Here is an 18536-nt window from a genome sequence, read left to right on the forward strand (position 1 = left end):
TATTACTACTACTCTATTGCGTTGGTCCATGGTGACAAGAGTTTGAACTGGCAACCCCATCGCCATAGGGGTCACACCCGATAGCTGTGCAATACCAGCCACGGGTGGGCCACTTCGTCCAGGTTCCCAAGCCTCGCATTTGGTTTCTTTGTCAAGGTTCCAAAGCCTTTTGTTGGTATCTTTCTGGTTCCAAAGCCAATGATTAGGGTGTCTTATCCTAGGTTCCCAAGCCTAAATTGGGTATCTTATATGGTTCCCAAGCAGAAGTGAAGTCCACTTTGATTTTAACTGCCAGCAATCTTTATAACATTCTGTTAAATTTTTGAGCCACTTTCTTCAATGCAGTTTCTGGAAATTGATATTGGTGGCCGGATGATGTAACTGAAGGGGCACAAAGCATGCAGATGAGGTGTTGCTCTGGAACCCAACAAACGTCTTGCCTTTCTGGCCAATAAAACGAATGAGCTGGACCGTGAGGATGCATAAATTTTATCAATGCATCATTTTGTTCAATTGAGACTTCAACAACGTTGCCTATCCACCATTGATTATCGTAAGTACAGGCAACGTAGCAACCAGGAAAGATTTCGGACACTTTCAAATTTGGAATGGCAGTATCAGAAATTTTGGCAACAAAATTTATTGTGTCATTTGAAACTTTGCTGACACGAACCGAGTTTGAGTCGACTGGTACAAATTGGTGGTGCTCTCTGGTACCGGCTACTGTGCTGCTTTCATGCCATCTTTCTTCTTGAAACTTTTTGCTTTCTTCAATTTCTTCTTTTGGAACATAAATGTATTTAACTCCGTGTATATTTTGGTCACAAAAGTTAAATAGATCCTTTGGCATCAATATTTGATCCGTTGATGGTCTTTGGAGGCTAGCCCGGGCAGCCAGTCGTTTAGTTGTTCCACCAACTCCATCGCAGGGTGATTTTCCGTGGCTAGTTCCAAAAAAATTCCATTCAGCCTCAATGTTGAAATCATTTCTGTGATTGCACAAATTCACAAAGTTCTTGTAGTTTTTATATTGTGCAGCTGAGCCGTCACTGAAGTAGTATATTTTGGTAATGTTTGTTTGAGTTACCAAAAATTCGATCAACTTTTGAATAAACACGTGTACAGATATCGTATCATGTTGCATATGATCAGAAATAATACAACAGTTTACAACTTGCAATGTGCCCACTTCATTGAGGTAATATGCAACAAAAGGATGTACCGTAGCTTGTGAATTTTCCCAGTGAAAGCCTTGGGCGGCATCCTGTACAACAAATGAGTAATTTTCAGCGAAATCCATCAAAACGATCATTTCCGTTTCTTTTAAGCCTGTCTTCAACATCTTCAAATTTTCACTTTGATGTTTTGAAATGAAATGGTGTCTTGTCAACTTCCAAATCTTGCTTGCAAGTCTTTCAATAAAGTTGTCCATGGTTAGTACACTTGTTTCTAATGTTTCACGGTCAGCGTGAACCCATTGCTTAAATTCTATTGATTCTTCTGGATCTAAATCCTTGAATATTTCTTCCAGGTATGCTGTTAGTGCTTCTTCACCAGGGCAGTTTTGACATCGTTGTAGCATACAGTCCTTGACATTTAGGTCGCACACAGTTTTTTCCATAAGAACTTTGTAGTTCTCTTTGACATTGGCGCCTTGTAGCATGAGCTTTACATTTTGATGTATCGTGCAGACACACACGGAGTGTGCACCTGATGCACCAACGGTTACACATCACTTTGGCCTGAGCTCACAGAATTTGGAAAAAACAATTTCAGTTCTGTATTTGTTACAGTACGCCACGTACAGCTCTTTTAAATTACACAACAGCAGCCGCTTTTGCTTTTGTACTTTTAAACCATTGAGGCGGACTGAAATGCAATCTTTTTTGCCAGGACATATTCTGCTGAATTCATCGTCTTCGTAAAAATCTTGAACTCTATTTGCAATTTCTTTTGGAAGGGACTTGCCAATTTTTGCATCAGGTATAGAACAAATGCCTTTCTCTTTCTTTACTTTTTGGGCTGTTCTGACCAAGCGCTCTGAAACGCCAAACTTCATTGCTGTTTCCTTTATTGACCAACTTTTTGGGGCCATCGTCAATAATTGAACTTTCATTGACCTGTTGGATATTGCAATTTTCGTTTCCATTTCTTCAATGAGGTCAGTGTAATCTTCACATAACTTGAATTCTACAGACTGACGAGACGGTCCAACTTCTTCAGCTGAAACTCCAGCAGCAGATGTAATCTTCTTGGCTATCATATTCTGCACACGTTCAATTTTTCGTATCATATAGCCGGCTTTATCTCTACTAGCTAACCTTCGAATTTTCAATGGAGAGGTTCCTAAAGCAGCCAAGCTTTGATCAACTGCATCGGAGATGCTGATATCAAAATCGTCTGAAGATGAAGATGCTGCAGTAGCTTCACTCATTGAAACTACTGCAAAGTTTCTGACCTGGCTTGATATTTATTTTTGCCACTTTTCTAAAATCATTAGACATGGCAAGATCGACTTTTAACAATCCACTTTGAACAATGTGATTTTTCTTTTCAAATGGATTACAACACGATGTTTCCTTTAATTCGTATTTGTCGAGATACTTTGCTTTCTGGTGGAGGCAGATTTGGTCTTTATCCATCAGTTCAACTTCAGAGCGCCGAGTGATAAGCAATTTTTCATCGGTTGACAAATTATGTAAAAAAATGAGCCCACATTTTTTAGAATAAAATGTGCCGTCATGACACTTTGACAACAATTTTTGCCCAATGGCACAGTCTGGCAGAAAAGGATTATTATTAGTCGATTCGTTGGCATCCATTTTAAACTGAATTAATAATAATGTGGATCTGAAAAAGAAAACAAGTTGTAATTTGTGATCTGCATGCAACAAAATTATCACCTCAATTTCTACTTAGGAATAATCATTAATTAAGAACACTATAATTGTACCCAAAGCTTGAGTAAAAATAAACAGGGAAAAACAGTGTGAAAAGTGACATAATTGTCCCCCTTTTTCGGGCATTGATAACCTGCGTTGAAAAATGAAGCCCACTTTTCTAGGGGGTTTGAAATATGCTCTTTCTAATGAGACTGATTTGAAAGAGTTTCTGAAAGGTATTTTTCTGTAAAAGCAGGCTGAAAATACCCTATTTTTGGCCTTTTTACACAAATTAGCAACTTTACACTTAATTTGTAAACTAATGGAAAGAGCTTGGAGGTTGAAATTGTACTTTTGAAAACAACGTTGTACTGAGACATTATGCGCCAAATTTCGCATTTATTACTCAATTATTGTGGGAGCTAAGTAATGTCAAACTTTGACTTTTTTTGGAGCACTAATTTTTTCGGCCAAGTTTACTGTAATTCAGCCATTCACTCAGTGCTCGACAAAAATTATTATTGGTAGCACTGAATAGAGCTCCAAAAGTTGTGCAGGGTAGCTAAGTTTCAGTTTTTTTGGAAACATAGCTCGTGAGATATTGTGTCTCAAAGTTGTCAGAATGTCACTGTCGTACTGTATGTCATTGCAGTATGGGGTCAAACAAATGGCTATATCTCCACGAATATTCCACAGGCGAAACTAAAACTTTACCAAAGTTCATTTGATACATGTGGGACTTTGTGCATAAAGTTTTATCAAAATCCGTGATGGTCATGCAGGGAGCCCTTGATCACTTGACATGGAATAACCCAATAGTGTTTTTTAGCGCAGGGAGCCTAGGAGCGTCGGGAGCAGCGCTGGGCATTTAACGCAGTTCCCTGCGCTAAAAACTGCTATTGTGGTTTAATAAAAAGGAAGGGGGGTATATTTGTCTATTTTTGTATGGTTGTTACTGAGGTGACAATGCATAGAGTCATCTGCTTTGACCTCTTTGAAAAAAACCCAGAATAGGAATGATAATTATCATTTTCTCAGCGTATAGTGTGCTTTCTGTTTTTTAATTTTATTGTTGGTAGATCATTTTGACTTGGTCATTTTAAAGTAGCTCGCAAGCCCAAAAAGTTTGGGCATCTCTGAGTTAGAGCGTTGAAACTGTGTATTTCTATTTTATCCCCCCTTTTACAAAACTGTGGAGCGTTTTTTAGCGTGGTGGTAGCAGCTCTGATGCTCAGAATTCTATGAGCGTCAGGGCTGTTACCACTGTGGCTAAAATCCACACTACAGTTTTGTAAAAGGGTGAGGGGTTAGTTTGTGATGACATATTCCATACTAGGTGAAGGTGTTTTCTGTGTTCTGTGTGTTCGAAAGACATGGTTTTCTTTTTTCTTTTTTTTTTAATTTCTTTATTCATTATAAATTTTCAAACAAGTGTACAATAAATCACTTCATAATATACATTTCCACTTGAAATTATTACAAATTTCACACCACAAGAATTATCTCCCTCAACCCCATACATATATCTTTATAAATATCCAACACTTTAAAAAAAAAACCACCCCCCACCCATACATAATAAATGGGGTTAAATACAATTTATTTATTATAATAATCTATTTACTATAATAATCTATTAATGGCCCCCAAACATCTTTAAATTTATTAAAATATCCTTTTTTAATTGCCAATGTTTTTTCCATTTCATACATATGACACACCAAACTCCACAAAAAGCAGTAATTTAACCCTCTATAATCCTTCCAATTGTATGTTATTTGTTGAATGGCAACTCCTGTTAAAATCATTAAAAGCTTGTTATTATTAGAGGATAACTGACACTTAGCCCTCATAGACACCCCAAATAAAATTGTGTCATAGGACAGGGCTACATGATTTTCCAACATACAATTTATTTGACTCCAGATCAATTTCCAAAAACAATTAATAAAAGGGCAATAAAATAATAAATGATCTAGAGTTCCAGGCTCGAGATGACAATGCCAGCATCTATTAGACTTAGAGCAATCCAATTTTTGTAAACGAACAGGGGTCCAGAGAGCTCTATGTAACAGGAAAAACCATGTCTGCCTCATAGACGCTGACCTTGTACATCTCATCCTCCAAGACCATTGAGATGCGTTAATTTGACACTTAATCTCAATGCTCTACATATACCTAAGTACAGTTTTTGGTTTTTTATTTAAATAGCCAGATAATGTTTTGTACCCTCTCCAGTGCATCCCCGCCATTCATGAGAAGGCGGGCCAGCTGCCTGGAAACAGGAATGGCTCCAGCTGGCCAACATTTTAAGGTAGAGGGGGGTCCGGCGGGGAGGATGCCTGCGATGTTCGGGGGGGGGGGGTTTCCGGCAGGAGACACTGGACATCCCTCCTGCTACGTGATGTTCGTGGGGGAGCAGCTGGCTGCTAAACTTATCACGGCAGGGATAAAATAAAAGTCCAAAAGCCATTAAGATGGACTTGGGAAAATCTACGCTTATTCCTAGGATAAGCAGCATAAAATCTTTTTTTACTCTTTGGGATCCTGCCAAGTACTTGTGACTTGGGTTGGCCACTGTTGGAAACAGGATACTGAGTTTGATGGACCATCGCTCTGTCCCTATATGCAACTCTTAAGTCCTTATACTGCAGTCAGTATTCTCACTATTTGGATAGCTATTCAGAAAGCTTAGGACAATCTTTTTGATGTCCTGTTATACTACTACTATTAATTATTTCTATAATGCTACCAGACGCACGCAGCGCTGTACAGAGTCACAAAGAGTAAGAAAACAGTCCCTGCTCGAAAGAGTTTACAATCTAAATAGGCAAGAAAAACAAACAAGATGTCATGGATACAGTTAAGGGGAACGGTTTAATCAGCTGGCTGGGTTGGAGGGCAAAAGAGAAGGGTTAAAAATTGAAAGCTATATCAAAAAGGTGGGTTTTCAGTCTGCTTTTAAACAAGGGAAGGGGCTTGATGGACAAACTCAGGTAATTTATTCCAGGCACAGGGGTCAGCTAGATGAAAGGAACGAAGTCTGGAATTGGCAGAGGAGAAGGGTAACGTTAAGAGTGACTTATCTGAGGAATGGAGTTCTCTAGGAGGTATATAAGGAGAGAGAGGTGAGGGGCAACAGAATGAACACACTTGTACATCAGCAATAAGATCTTGAACTGTATGCGATTGCAGATAGGGAGCCAGTGAAGAGGCTTAAGGAGAGGGGTAACATGAGCGTAGCAAGGTTGGTAGAAGATGAGTCGAGCAGAAGAGTTTTGCACAGATTGCAAGAGGGAGAAGCGACACTGAGGGATATCAGTTAGTAGACTGCAGTAATCTAAGTGTGAGGTTACGAGAGCTTGGACAAGGGCCAGGTAGTGTGCTCAGAGAGGAAGGGGTGAATTTTGGTTATTGAAGAGACAGAAGCGACAGGTCTTAGCAGCATTGTTGAATATACGTAGAAAATGAGAGGTCAGAATCAAAGACTAAACTAAATGTAATGTAATTTATTTCTTATATATCGCTACATCCGTTAAGTTCTAAGCGGTTTACAGAAAATATACATTAAGATTATAAGAAAGAAAGGTACTTAGAAATTCCCTTACTGTCCCGAAGGCTCACAATCTAACTAAAGTACCTAGAGAGTAATAAAGAAGTGAAAAGTAGAGATAGAGGAAAAATAAACAAATAAATATTCTAACAAGACTGTATTGAACTAAGTAATTTGGAAGATAGAAGAGAGGAGAGAAAGGAATAGATGCAGAAGGAGGTACCGTTGGACACTAAACTAAACCTTAGGTTTGTATATCGCACCATCTCCACAAGCGTAGAGCTCGGCATGGTTTACAGGGTTAGGTTGAAAAGGAGCTACAATGAAGGATTATAGGAAAGGAGCTAGGAAGATAAAGAGGGACAGGGTACCAAAGAGTGAGAGGTGTTAGATTTTTGAAAAGAGCCAAGTTTTCAGGTGTTTGCGGAAGGATTGGAGGGGGCTTCAAATTCTGAGATGGGATGTAAGGTTGTTCCAGAGTTCTGTGGTTCTAAAGGGGAGGGATGTTCCTAGTTTTCCTATGCAGGATATACCTTTTGCAGAGGGGAATGATAGTTTCAGTTTTTGGGAGGATCTAGTGGAATTAGGGTTAGAGGAGTTCCAGAAGAGTGGGATAACAGGAGTGAGGATGCCATGTAGGATCTTGAAAGCTAAACAGGCACATTTAAAGAGGACTCTGGAGTGAACTGGGAGCCAGTGAAGTTTGGACAGGAGTGGGGCGACGTGGTCGAACTTGCCTTTAACGAAAATAAGCTTGGCCGCGGCATTCTGGATTAGCTGAAGTCTATGGAGTTTTTTTTTAGTTAGGCTTAAATAGATGGAGTTGCAATAATCCAGTCTAGCGAGGATGGTGGACTGAACAAGGACGACGAAGTGAGAATGATGACAGTACGATCTCACTTTCCTCAGCATATAAAGACTAAAGAAGCATTTTTTACCAAGAAGTTGAGGTGGTCATTGAAGGAGAGAGAGGAGTCTATGATGATGCCAAGGACTTTGCTTGAAAACTCAAGCTGAAGAGTGGAACCGGAAAATAATGGGATGGAGGTGGGTAAATGACCTAATATTAGGCCGAGCCAAAGTAGTTTTGTTTTGGACTCGTTCAATTTCATTTGTACAGAATGTGCCCAAGATTGAAGGTTCATTATACATGCGGATATGTTCTCAGCGAGGTTAGTAAGGTTCGAGTCGGTCTCAAGGAGGATGAGGATATTGTCAGCATAGGTGTAGCGAGTTTCCAGGGGGGATAGATGAAGGAGTTTCAAAGAGGACATGTAAATATTGAAAAGGATAGGAGAGAGGGGTGAGCCTTGCTGGACTCCACATATCGGCTTCCAGGGAGGGGATGAGGTACCGTTTATGTTAACGGTGTAGGAGCGTAAGCGTAGGAATTTCGAGAACCAGTCTAGGACTGTGGAACTTATGCCTATTTCAGAGAGTTGGAAGATTAGGATATCATGATGGACGACGTTGAAAGCTGCGGAGAGCTCGAATTGTAGAAGTACAGCAAATTTGTTGCGAGAATGAAGTTGTTGTACCTTATAGATTAGTGAGGCTAATAGGGATTCGGTGCTGAATTTGGGTCTGAAGCCGAATTGGTGGGGTAGGAGAATAGAGAATCTTTCTAGGTAGGATGAGAGTTGAGTGGATATGATGGATTCTAACATCTTGGTTAGGAGAGGGATATTTGCTATTGGACGGTAATTGGAGGGAATAGAGGGGTCAAGGTCGGTCTTTTTCAGTAGAGGGGTTAGTGCAATATGTCCCATTTCGGAGGAGAAAAGGCCCGATGTTAGAGCATCGTTTATAAGTTTGGTGAGGGAAGCAATGGCCTGTGTAGAGATATTCTCGAATAGGTAGGAGGGGAAAGGATCCAAGGTACATTTGCAAGTTTTTAGTTTGAGGCAGAGTTTGGAGACTTGCAATTCGGAAACAAGCTCAAAAACGGTCCAGGATCTGTCGGCTGGAATGGGATTGGAGACAGGTAGGGAAGGGTTGAGGTCAATAGAGATTAGGGAGTTGTAGGAGACTGTAGGCGGGAAGGAGCATCTTAGGGTGATAACCTATTCATTGAAGAATTTTGCAAGGGCATCTGCTGATAGAGACGAAGGGAGCAAGGATGGGCCCTTTTTTGTAGTTAAGGAGCGCCAAATGTTAAACAACGCACTGATCTGGTTTTTGGATCTGGAGATTTTATCTCCGAAGAAATTCTTCCTGGCTTTTTTTAGTAATGAATTGTAAAGTTTAATATTGACCCTCCAGGTCTGTCTATCTGAGGGGGGATTTAGATTTTTTCCATTTGCACTCCAAAGTGCGACATTTCTGTTTCAGCTCTCTATGGAGCGGTAGATACCAAGGGGCCTTTCGGGGGTAGGAGATGGTTTTTGTGGATATTGGAGCGAGGGAGTGATAGATGGATTCGGAGAGGGAGATCCAATTGCACCAGCAGGATTCAGAGTCTGTAGGCTTAGGATTGGAGGAGAGTTGGTTGAGAAATTTGGACCAGAAAAGATTACTCGAAATTTTCTTGCGGAAGGTTATTGAATGGGAGGAATGGGATGGGGATTCAAGGTGTGACATGAAAATGGGAAGGCAAGTAGCCCCTAAGAAGTGGTCAGACCAAGGGACTTGTTCCCAACGGGTATCATCGGTTGAAGTTTTGAAGGCAGTAAGGTCAAGGAAAGTGGTGAAGTCTAGTGTATGTCCTTTTTCGTGGGTTGGAGAAGAGGTAGGTGAGGGAAAATCTAGAGAGGTAAGGAAGTTGTTAAATTCGATCGTGTCCTTGCTGTTGGTGTCATCAAGGTGGAGATTAATATCACCAACATTCAGTAGTCTTTGAAATTTAAGAAAGGCGTTTGTTATAGCCTCAAAGACGAGATTGGAGGAGTTGTTCCAAGGGGTGGGTGGGTGGGCGGTATAGTAATAAGATGCCCAATGGGTGAGTGCGGAGTTCATCATTGACAGAGACAAGCATATATTCTAGAGAGGCGTGAGTGCCCTTCTCTAGGAGCTGGACGTCAAAGAGAGCTTTGTAGAGCAGTGCCAGTCCGCCTCTTTTTCAGTTAGATCTGGGGGAGAAGAGACCTTGATAACCATGGGGGAGGAGTTCGTTTTGTGTGAAAAGATCATCTTTGGCGATCCATGATTCCGTGATGCACAGGAATCCAGGGTCAAACTCATCTAGAAGGTCCTTCAAGATTTGGGTCTTATTGCATGCTGATCTGGCATTGCAATAAAGAGTCGGGACTGGGATGAGAGAGTCAGAGACAGCATTGGGAAGATTGGCTGGGGGCAGGGGCTTTAGTGAGTTTAGGTTGACTTTTCAGAGATTTTTCTTGAAAGGGGGAATTCTGGTGCGTATCAGCGTGGGGATTCTGAGGCCAGGGCAAATATTATTGGTGTTTGGTGGGTCGAGTAGGTTGGGGGAGGGGGGTATCAGACAGAGGGAAGAGTAGAGAGGTGAGCAGAATAGGAGGAGAAGGAACCAGAAGAAAGGATTCATGGTGGGGTTAGGGCCGGATGATTGGTGTGTGAAGCAGGGGTGCAGCAGGGGGGGTTAGTGTTAGCTAAGGAAGGGGCAGGGGACTTAATTAGGCTGACTGACTGCATAATCAAGAGTAGGGAAGAAAGGCAAAACCTTTAGCAGTAATACAATTTGGCACTGAACAAAAGCTCAGACAGTAATAAACTTAAGCAACTAAAACAAGACCATGGACAATAATAAAAAATATGGAGCTAAAACAAGAGTATAGACAGTAATAAAATTTGGCCCCCAGTGGATCTCGATAAGCCAAGGAGGTGGAGGGCGGTGAGTTAGTCAGAAAGGAGCCCCGTTGGTTTGAGCGTCAGACTGCAGCTCTCAACTGTCGGCTCTTCCCTGCTGGAACGGGGGAGGGGTGTAGATGATGCTAGATGCCCTGCTGGAAAGGGCTCCCGATCTGACCACTAGTGAAACTGGCAGTTGGTGCCGAGCACCGTCAGCGCTGCTCCTCTTGTAATTCTCTCCCCTGCTGGAACGGGGGAGGGGTGTAGATGATGCTAGGTGCCCTGCTGGAACAAGCTCCTGATCTGGCCACTAGTGAAACTAGCAGTTGGTACCGAGCACCGTCAGCGCTGCTCCTCTTGTAGTTCTCTCCCCTGCTGGAACGGGGGAGGGGAGTAGATGATGCTAAGTGCCCTGCTGGAAAGGGCTCCCGATCTGGCCACTAGTGAAACTGGCAATTGGTACCGAGCACCGTCAGCGCTGCTCCTTTTGTAGTTCTCTCCCCTGCTGGAACGGGGGAGGGGAGTAGATGATGCTAAGTGCCCTGCTGGAAAGGGCTCCCGATCTGGCCACTAGTGAAACTGGCAATTGGTACCGAGTACCGTCAGCGCTGCTCCTTTTGTAGTTCTCTCCCCTGCTGGAATGGGGGAGGGGTGTAGATGATGCTAGGTGCCCTGCTGGAAAGGGCTCCCGATCTGACCACTAGTGAAACTGGCAGTTGGTACCGAGCACCGTCAGCACTGCTCCTCATGTAGTTCTCTCCCCTGCTGGAACGGGGGAGGGGTGTAGATGATGTTAGGTGCCCAGCTGGAAAGGGCTCCCGATCTGGCCATTAGTGAAACCTTTAAGTCTAATAATTGATGTTCAGAGGAGGGAGCTCAACTGCTAGGCAGCCATCCACTAAGCCTCCAAGTTCCGGAGCACTAAGCCTCCAAGGTTATGAGCAGAGGAGACTGAAACAATGACAGCATTATTTACAGAGATGGAGAAAGGAGGAGGAGGAGCAGAGGGTTTAGGAAGAAAGACGAGCAGCTCAGTCTTGGACATATTTAGTTTCAGATGGCGCCAGGACTTCCAGGCAGCAATGTCAGCCAAACAAGCAGAGACTTTTTCTTGGACATTAGGTGAAATTTCAGGTGTAGAGAGGTAGAGCTGGGAGTCATCAGCCATGGGAGGAGATCAGGGCACTAAGGAAAGAGATGTAGAGAGAGAAGAGAAGAAGTCCTAAGACAGAACCCTGGGGTACACCAACCACTAACGGGGTAGCAGCAGAAGAGGACCCACCAATACATACACTAAAGGTGCATTGGGAAAGGTAGGAGGCAAACCAGGAGAAGACAGAATCACAGAATCCAAACGAGTACAGCATATCAAGGAGTAAGCTGTGATTTACAGTATCAAAGGCAGCAGACAGATCAAGAAGGATAAGGCCCTTAGATCTGGCCATGAACAGGTCACTGCAGGCCTTAATGAGGGCAGTCTCTGTGGAGTGTTGGGGACGAAAACCAGATTGTAGAGGATCGAGAATCTGTCAAGTTGAAAGGAAGTCCAGGCAGCGACGGAGAATAGCATGCTTGAGTATCTTGGATAGGAACGGAAGAAGGGAGACAGGGCAAGGGTTATATAGATAGCTATCTGGATGGCAGTACTAAATATTGCCGCTATCCAGGTTAATTCTCTGCTCTGCCTCTGTTCCATCCACAGACCATCTTGACACTATCTGGATAGTGCTGAAGTAGTTTGTAAGAATATTCAACAGTACTCAAGTAAGCAAATCAAAAATTACAAGCTGACAATTCCTGAGCCTCACTTTTCACAGCCTGAAGCCTGGCTTAGGGCCTACAATCAGCTCACCTGGAAGGCGTTGTTTAACCACAGCACAGAGCATGAGGTGATGCGACCAATGCGATGTAAATTCCCAGAGATAAGGTTGGTTTCATTCAGCCAGCACCCAAATACATCATATGGCTTGTTTCTCACCCGTGACAGGAGTGTGAAATTCTCTAAAAGATGGGGTAAAACAGGACAGTAATGGTTATACACAAAGCCAAGTAAGCCAGAGATATGTAAGAACATAAGAATTGCCGCTGCTGGTTCAGACCAGTGGTCCATCATGCCCAGCAGTCCGCTCACACAGACATCTACTATTTTTCTAGTGAACTGAGCTATTCATCTTCCCAGCCCTGGAAAAAGTTCAGAATTCCAGCCAAAGTCCTACTAAAATCACCAAAAGTCTGTCTTATGTATCACTTTTACTATCATCAGAAATCACAAGCACTTTGCAAAATGTTAAGTTTTTAACATTTTTGACTTTAATTTCTTTTAGTTAAGACATTTTAAAATTTAACATTCATGCAGAGATTAAAAGGAAAATAAGAGTACATTAACAGAAAATATAAAGGAAACTAAACACCCCAACCACATCCACACTATGAAGTGAGAGCACAAAAGAAAAAGAAGAAATAAAGACAGCAAACAAAAACAGAATCCAGCTTAATAAGTGTCATCTATTAGTCTGGTCAAAGGTGGCAAATTAAAAATCAGAAAGCTGTAGCAATAACATCCCAGCAGTAGTCAATGAAGAAAATACAATGGGACCCTTTTACAAAGCCACAGTAGTGATTCCCGCCCATTCAATTTCTATGGGCTGTGTCACATTTGTTGTGCCAGAACTTGCTATTGTGGCTTTGTAAAAGGGGCCCAATATTCTCCATCATGGAAAAGAGTCACAAAATGAAGTTGGAAGGAAGAAATACAACTCAGGAAGTGCCTGAAATTGCCTATCAACACAAGTGATACCAATCAAACGGTGGTGAAATGCAAAACTTGCTTGGGACAGATTCAGAGTGCGCTGCTAAAGGCAATAGAGATACCCAAGATCATGCTGGGTCTGCAATGACTGGGTGAATCAACAACTACAGAGTGGCCCCCTATATCCGCAGATTCTGTGGTTTCAGATTCTGTGGTTTCAGATTCTGTGGTTTCCTCCTGTACTCTACCCCACCATGCCCACAGCCCCCCCCTTCAAGTACCTCCTCAAATCATCATTGGCAGCAAGCAGAATACCTGCCCAATGCTTGCATTGGCTTGAGCTTCCTCCTCCTGATATGACTTCAAAAAGGAGGGAACTCAAGCAGGAGATGCTGCTCACTGCCGGTAAAGATTTGAAGAGGTACGTTGGGGGGGGCTGTGGCATGGTGGGGTAGAGTGCGTGGGGAGTGCTCGGTGCCCAGGTCACTGTAAACTGCTGATAATAGTGTTCACTATTATCCACAGTAGGTCTCGGAATCTATTACTGCGGATATGGGAGCCCCTGTACTGTGCTACCTCATTAACCTCATCAAGGAAAGATTAGGTTCGTACCTCGATAATTTTCTTTCTAGTAGACATTCCTGAACCTTAGGGTAATCAATCCCTTCTCACAAGAACTCTTGTAGGGAGCTTCATTTGCATACTATTTTGCTGCTCCTCCTCTCCTACCTCTGAGCCTTTCATCAACTCCTCAGTCAGTCTGCCCTGTATAGGAAAATATAAGAGGGAGGGGTACAGGGACTCCCCCAAGAAACATGTCTGTTCTGCTTATAGCATGAAACATATCAGCAAATATATAACAGATAATCAAATTCAAACATTTGCAATACATAACAGGGTGAAAAACAAACAAGCCACCAACTTGAGCACAATCTGGCACCAAGAGTATGGGAACAATGCATAGAAACTGCATGGATACTTCAACTCTGTTACTAATATCTCTATTCTTCTCGAGGCTATACCCGACCCAAGATATTCAAATTTCATGTCTCACTGAGGTAGGGAGCAGGTGAATTCTTCACTGACAGGGCGGGCTTCTGGAATGGAGTATATGTCTACTACAAAGAAGATAATTCAGGTAAGAACCTAATTTTTCCTTTTAGTATGACAGACACTCCATTCCTGAACCTTCAGGATCTAAAAGAGCAGTCCCTTAAAGATTAGGATGGGACAGATTAGCCTACCTGAATAATTTGTAATCCGCATAGAATTGTTGGATATGCAGAATATAAAACAATTAAATAAAAATACCATCAGAATCGAGGATCCGAATGTAGAATCCTGCTTGACCGCCACATCTACTTTGTAAAACTTTGTGAATGAATGCAGAGAAGACCAAGTGGCAGCTCTACAGATCACTTCTGGGGAAACTGCTGAAGATTCTGTCCATGAGGAAGCAACACATCTCATGGAATGCACTTTCAAAGAAACAGATGGCCATACGAATCCACCTTTCGATGCTGAGAAACCTTATGGGCTGCACCCAACAGCACAAAGAGATGATCTCACAACCTAAATTTGTTGGGAACTTTTAGATACTGAAGGAATCTGAGCACATCCAATGATCTTAACACTAAATCCTGTTTTCTCAACCCTGAGGGTGCGAAGGCAGACAAACATGCTTCCTGGTTGATGTGAAAGGTGGAAATCACTTTCGGCAGGAAAGAGGGAACCTGTGTGATAAGCCGGGAATGACAGGGAAGTTTGAGACTTTGATCCTGCTGCAGTCATACTAGACTTGCAAACTATGGGCGCCTTGGCCAGTCCGACACTATTAGAATGACTCTTCCCTAGTGCATCATGATCCTATGCAGAATTTGTCTTATCGTGGGCCAAGGAGGGAATTAATAAGACCTGCCTTTGGCCAGGATTGAAGCACGGCATCCAGACCTTTGCTTTCCGGCTCGAATCTTTGACTGAAGAACCGGTCCACCTTCTTGTTGGCAGCAGACGTCATCAGGTTGAATGTCAGACACCACCACTGATTCACTATGCAGGAGACTTCCTGGGATGGTGACTATTCCCTGGTATCTAGAGTCTCACAGCTGAGGAAATCTGCTTACACATTGTCAACTCCTGCAACATGCACTGCAGAGCGCGCCTGCAGATGGGTCTCCGCCCATCAAAATAGCATTTGAGCTTCCAGGAACAGAGGAGTACTCTTTGTGCCTCCCCCCGGCGACTGACATAGGCTACTGCTGTAGTATTTTTTGAGAAAACGCGAACTGCCCTGTTCTGTTCTCCAACTCCAGGAAAACAAGATGAATGGCTCGAAATTCCCAAGTGTTGATCAATCACTTCCTCTGGAAAAGAGACCAACGTCCTTGAACTGGATGACCGTTGCAATGTGCCCTCCAACTGTAAAGGCTGACGCCCATCATTAAAATCACACATGACGAAATGTGGAGGGGAACTCCTCTGGTGAGAGAGAGGATTCACCACCAGACTAGACTGCGATGGGCTTCCTCTGTCCAAGGAAGCTGTTGGTGCAGTAGATCCCTTTGAGGGCACCATTGGGAAAGAAGATCCTCCTGGAGTGGGTATAAGTGCGTCCTTGCCAGGGGTCCATAGTTGCAATCATTGACCCCCCAGAACCTGCAAGGGTGTTGGGACAGGAATGCTCTGAAACTCCCATTTCTGATGCAGAAGCTTTTCCTTGCGGGCTTCCGGGAGAAACACTTTGTTTGCTTCCAATTCAAACCAGACTCCCAGATATTTCAGGCTCTGAATCAGTTCTAAGTGGCTCTTCCAGAAGTTGACCACCCACTCAAGATTCTGCAGCAATTGCAGCAAGTCATTAGTCTGATCAGCTAATCGTCCAGGTACTGATGGACCTGTATGCCCATCCTGCGTAAGTGAGCCACGACCACCACCATCACCCTGGTGAAGGCTTGTAGCACCTGGCCAGCCTGAAGGGCAAGTCTGCAAACTGTAAGTGTTGCTCCAGCACATGGAACTGTAAATACTTCCTGTGGTCCAGAAAAGTGGGAATGGGCAGATAGGCTTGTCAATTCCAGGGAGGCAGGAATTCCCCTGGTACCACTGATGCAATCACCGACCTCACCGTCTCCATGCGGAAACATGATATCTTGAGGGCCACATTCACTGCCTTGAGATCTAGGATCAGCCTCCAGTCTTTAAAGTATCTGCCAGATCCCGAGTTTTCCTCTGGGACAGGCTCCATGGCTTTCAGATCTAGCAATTTTTGCACTGTCGCTGTCTTTGGCCACCTTTTCTGGCTTCTCCACTGGAGAATCTATAAAAAGGTCCGCATTCAGGAAAAACCTTTAGACTCACCTCTTTGACAATTAACTGTTTTAGCTTCCGTATATCACCCCCTCCTCCTAGGCCCCTCCCCTTGCTTCTCCGAGCCCCCTTCCCTACTCCTTTTTCCTTTTTGATCTGTCGCCTTGAGCTTGTATAGGAGTGTGTGGCACAGTGGTTGAAGCTACAGCCTCCACACCCTGGGGTTCAAATCCCACGCTGCTCCTTGTGACCCTGGGCAAGTCACTTAATCCTCCATAGCCCCAGGTATGTTAGATAAATTGTGAGCCCACCAGGACAGATAGGGAAAATGCTTGAGTACCTGATTGTAAAACCGCTTAGGACAGCCAGAAACAAACGACCTAGACCTGGAGGCCGAACTGAGACAGGTGTGCAAAACAGAAAAGGTGGTGGTTATGGGGGACTTCAACTATCCGGGAATAGACTGGGACATTGGGCACTCAAAGTGCACGCGAGAAACTAAATTCATAGAGGCAATAAGGGACTGTTTCATGGAGCAGCTGGTCACAGAACCAACGAGAGGGGATGCCACTCTAGACCTAATCCTCAATGGGCTAGAGGGACCCGCAAAGGAAGTGGAGGTACTAGCACCGTTAGGGAACAGCGATCACAACATGATCCAATACAAATTAAACATGGGAACAACCAAGGTGAAAAGAACCACAACGACAGCACTCAACTTCAGAAAAGGAAACTACAAGGACATGAGGAAAATGGTAGGAAAAAAGCTCAGCAGCAGCTCAGGAAAGGTGAAGACCGTAAAGGAAGCCTGGACACTGCTTAAATGCACAGTGCTCGAGGCACAAGACCTGTACGTCCCAAGGTTTAGGAAAGGGTGCAAAAAAAATCGAACTAAAAACCCAGCATGGATAACATCTGCAGTTAAAAAGACGATAAGCGACAAGAAATCATCCTACAAGAAATGGAAAAAGGAACCAACAAAGGAAAACCAGGAAGAACACAAAAGACACCAGAAAGAATGTCATCGAGAGGTCAGGAAAGCAAAGAGAGAATATGAGGAAAGACTGGCAGGAGAAGCAAGAAACTTCAAACCCTTCTTCAGGTATGTGAAAGGGAAACAACCAGCCAGAGAGGAAGTGGGACCACTGGATGACGGAGATAGGAAAGGAGCGATAAAGGAGGAAAAAGAGATAGCTGACAGGTTAAACAAATTCTTCTCGTCAGTCTTCACCAGAGAGGACACAACCAATATTCCAGAACCCGAGGAGATTATAAACGGAGAACAAGATGAAAGGCTGGTAAAACTAGAGGTGAGCAAAGAGGAAGTCCTCAGGCAGATAGACAGACTAAAGAGCGACAAATCACCAGGCCCGGACGGCATCCACCCAAGGGTACTAAAAGAACTGAGAAATGAAATAGCAGAGACACTTCACCAAATATGTAACCTCTCCCTAAAAACAGGGGAGATCCCAGAGGACTGGAAAATAGCGAATGTCACGCCTATCTTTAAGAAGGGATCAAGGGGTAACCCGGGAAACTACAGGCCTGTGAGCTTGACCTCGGTTCCAGGGAAGATGATGGAAGCAATGGTAAAGGACGCAATATGCGAATACATAGAAAACAATGGACAACTGAAGGCGAGCCAACATGGCTTCTGCAAGGGAAGGTCATGCCTCACGAACTTGCTGTACTTCTTTGAGGGAATAAACAGCCAGATGGATAAGGGGGAATCCATAGACATCATTTACCTTGACTTCCAAAAAGCCTTCGACAAGGTACCTCACGAACGGCTACTTAAAAAGCTGTGGTACCACGGGGTACAAGGGGATATCTACCGATGGATCAAACACTGGTTGGCGGGCAGGAAGCAGAGGGTTGGAGTAAAAGGCCAATACTCAGACTGGCAATGGGTCACGAGCGGAGTTCCTCAGGGGTCAGTGCTGGGACCTCTACTGTTCAATATATTTATTAACGATCTGGAGGCAGGGACAAAATGTGAGGTTATCAAATTTGCTGACGACACCAAACTCTGCAGCAGGGTTAGAAACACGGAAGACTGTGAAGACCTGCAAAGGGACCTAACGAAACTGGAAGACTGGGCAAAAAAGTGGCAAATGAGTTTTAACGTAGAAAAATGCAAGGTCATGCATGTAGGGAAAAAGAACCCGATGTTCAGCTACAAAATGGGGGGAACACTGCTAGGGGTGAGTAACCTTGAAAGGGACCTGGGGGTGATGGTCGACACATCACTGAAACCATCGGCGCAATGTGCGACAGCCTC

The 18536-nt window shown here is 43.6% G+C and overlaps 1 protein-coding gene across 5 annotated transcripts in view; it reads right to left on the reverse strand.

The window, feature by feature from the left end:
* The window catches only part of FBXW5 (F-box and WD repeat domain containing 5), a 164275-nt gene that overhangs the window by 66304 nt on the left and 79435 nt on the right, over nucleotides 1-18536 (reverse strand). For all 5 annotated transcript variants that reach the window (XM_033960641.1, XM_033960644.1, XM_033960642.1 and 2 more), the window contains one exon: nucleotides 12053-12201. In XM_033960641.1, coding sequence (XP_033816532.1) covers nucleotides 12053-12201 — 149 coding nt within the window. The remainder of the gene's footprint in view (nucleotides 1-12052; nucleotides 12202-18536) is intronic.

This window comes from Geotrypetes seraphini, chromosome 10, assembly GCF_902459505.1.
Source record: "Geotrypetes seraphini chromosome 10, aGeoSer1.1, whole genome shotgun sequence".
NCBI classification, from domain to species: domain Eukaryota; kingdom Metazoa; phylum Chordata; class Amphibia; order Gymnophiona; family Dermophiidae; genus Geotrypetes; species Geotrypetes seraphini.